The sequence below is a fragment of the Eschrichtius robustus genome, chromosome 18, assembly GCF_028021215.1.
Source record: "Eschrichtius robustus isolate mEscRob2 chromosome 18, mEscRob2.pri, whole genome shotgun sequence".
NCBI classification, from domain to species: Eukaryota; Metazoa; Chordata; class Mammalia; order Artiodactyla; family Eschrichtiidae; genus Eschrichtius; species Eschrichtius robustus.
The window spans coordinates 80748832-80751388 of record NC_090841.1 but is presented as its reverse complement, the minus strand read 5'-3'; the positions used below and the strand labels follow the sequence as shown (position 1 = coordinate 80751388).

The window sequence follows — 2557 nt, the reverse complement described above, 5'->3', positions numbered from 1 at the left end:
TAAATTTTTTTGGGGGGGGCAATTATTTCTCGTTCCGTAATAACACTGTAAGCGCTACAAAATAATCTACCGATTTTAACTTCCCTCCTTTCCTCTGAATGCAGCTCCATGAAAACCGTACCCTCTCCCCTGGGGTGCCCTCAGTTTTAGTTCATGCTGATAATTTTTCTTTCTCCTTAGTCAGATTTACTGATTGTGTTTTGAGCTCATAAAACATGAATCTAAATTTAGCACGTTTCAAGTTTAGGGGGAAAAACCGGACTTCTCTCTCTCAAATTTATTGACTCAAAGCTCGATGCATTTTCAGGGTGGAGGTTCCTTTACCGTTTCGAGAAGAAAAGCTTTTCAGGAAACTATGTACATAATCTGAATCCTCCTGCCCACACCGCAACGCCTCCAATAAAAACTTCACAACGCGTTTACATGAAATAATACAAAACAAAAAACCGGAAATGCTCAGATACAGAAAGTTTTACAAAACCCAGAATAACGCTGCCGTCTGAAAGGGGTACAGGTGGGGATCTCTTGGTATAAGTTAACCAACCAAGCCCCCAAGGCGGTAACGACCACCAAAAGCGTGTGTTTGGCTCTGGCTCACTACACCGATAACAAATGAGAGCAGCTCCCCGCGTCGCCGGCACCCGACGCCGTCAGGAGGCGATGCGGGCGGAGGGCGGGCGCGCGGCCGGGATCGAAAAAAGCTGGCGTCGCCTCTCGCTTGGTTTGGTCTCTGTGTCCCCTCGAGCAAAGAAAACGCTTTCTGCCTCCGCGGGTGATAAATACTGTACAAAAAGTCTCAAGAAAACACCGAAGTTCAGTCTCAAACGCACAACGGTCCCGCCTAGCGGTCCCCAGGAGCTCCCGGTTAGGGGGGCCGGGTGTCACCTGGTGCTCGGCGCCAGTGTTTGCCTGTTTACGAGAACGTGGAAACGTCTGTACAAAAGCCAGGCGGCGCGTCGCCGGCCGCAGGGCCCCCCGCGTCCCTAGATGTGCGTCAGGGGCACCGTGCCGTTGACGCCCGCGCCCGCGCCCTGGTAGTGCTGCGGCAGCGAGTGCAGCCGGCTCTGCGCCGCGGCTGCGGCCGCCGCCGCCGGGTCGCCGCCCTCGCCGGCCGGCAAGTACATGCTGATCATCTCGCGCAGGTCCCCGGGGCACGGCGCCCGCGAGTGCGCCGGGGCCGGCGGGCTGCCGCTCGGCTCCGACTTGACGAGCGAGCCGAGCGCGCCCAGGGCGCCCGACGACGCGGCCGCCGCCGCCGCCGCCGCCGCCACGGCCGAGTTCTGGTGCGCGCCGCCCGCGGCGGCGGCGGCGGCGGCCGCGGCGCCGTAGGGGAGGCCGCCGTAGCCCGAGGGCGAGGCGCTCATGTAGCCCTGCGAGTTGGAGATGGGGCTGTACTGCAGCGCGCCCATGTCGTAGCGGTGCATGGGCTGCGGGTTGTGCGGGTGCGCGTGCGGGTGGTGCGGGTGCGGGTGCGCCGGGTGCGCGTGCGGGTGCGCGCCGCCCGCGCCCGGATGTTGCCCGTAGGCCAGCTGCGCCTCCTGCATCATGGCCGCGGCCGCCGCCGCCGCCGCCACCGAGCCGGGGTAGGCGCCGTTGGCCCAGCCGTTGACGTGCGCGTAGCCGCCGGCCGCCGCGCCGCCCGGGCTCTCGAGGCGCTGGCCCACGGCCGCCGCGCCCACACCCACGCCCACGCCCATGGCCACGGCCGCGCCGCCGCCGCCCGCGCCTGCCGCCAGCAGCCCGCCGGCCAGCGAGTACTTGTCCTTCTTGAGCAGCGTCTTGGTCTTGCGGCGCGGCCGGTACTTGTAGTCCGGGTGCTCCTTCATGTGCAGCGCGCGCAGCCGCTTGGCCTCGTCGATGAAAGGCCGCTTCTCGGCTTCGGACATGACCTTCCACTCGGCGCCCAGCCGCTTGCTGATCTCCGAGTTGTGCATCTTGGGGTTCTCCTGGGCCATCTTGCGCCGCTGTCCGCGGGACCACACCATGAAGGCGTTCATGGGCCGCTTCACCCGGTCCTGGTTGGCCTTGGCTCCCGCGCCGCCGCCGCCGCCCCCGCCTGCCCCGGCCGGGCCCGACAGGTTCGTGGGGGCCTGGGCGCCGCCGGGCGAGTGCAGGTCGGTCTCCATCATCATGCTGTACATCGGGGCGGCTCGCGGGTTCACCGGCACCGCGAGGAGGGGGCCTGGGGCATAGACAGCCGGGGGGCGGGGGGGACGGAGAGAGGCTCAGACGGAACGAGACGTGGGTCGCGGGGAGAGGTCCTGGCAGAGAGAAGAATGGGGAGAGGTGGAGGCGACAGCAACAAAAAAGAGGCAAAAACACACGCACTTAGCGCCGGTCCGGCTCACAGGTGGAAAGTTTCTCTGCAGCACAAACCACTTGCCAAAGAGGCCGAGGGCCGGGATCGCCGTCGCCGCCGCAGCCGGGTCGCCCTCGGCGGAGCGGTGCAAACAGGTTCAGTCGCGGCCAAGTTGCAGCTCCACTTTCCGGGACGCGAGCGGTACGCGGGGCCGGGCCCGGCCCGGGGCTCGCCGCCGCCGCCTCTCCCGCCCGCCGC

At 65.2% G+C, this 2557-nt stretch overlaps 1 protein-coding gene across 2 annotated transcripts; it reads right to left on the bottom strand.

Moving 5' to 3' along the window:
- Positions 1–983: 983 nt before the first annotated feature.
- Positions 984–2141, bottom strand: SOX1 (SRY-box transcription factor 1). Of its 2 annotated transcripts, XM_068526755.1 has the most exons (2): positions 1359–2009; positions 984–1280 (listed from the first exon to the last, which is right to left on the bottom strand). In XM_068526755.1, the coding sequence occupies exons 1-2, from the start codon at positions 1995–1997 to the stop codon at positions 984–986; spliced, it is 936 nt and encodes a 311-aa protein (XP_068382856.1). In that variant the 5' UTR covers positions 1998–2009. The 2 variants fall into 2 exon arrangements, with proteins under 2 accessions (XP_068382856.1, XP_068382855.1); XM_068526754.1 differs by having other exon boundaries at positions 984–2141.
- Between the last annotated feature and the right edge of the window lie 416 nt (positions 2142–2557).

Coding starts and splice junctions, on each gene's coding strand:
- SOX1 (XM_068526754.1), bottom strand. CDS start 2,141: ATGTACAGCATGATGATGGAGACCGACCTGCACTCGCCCGGCGGCGCC.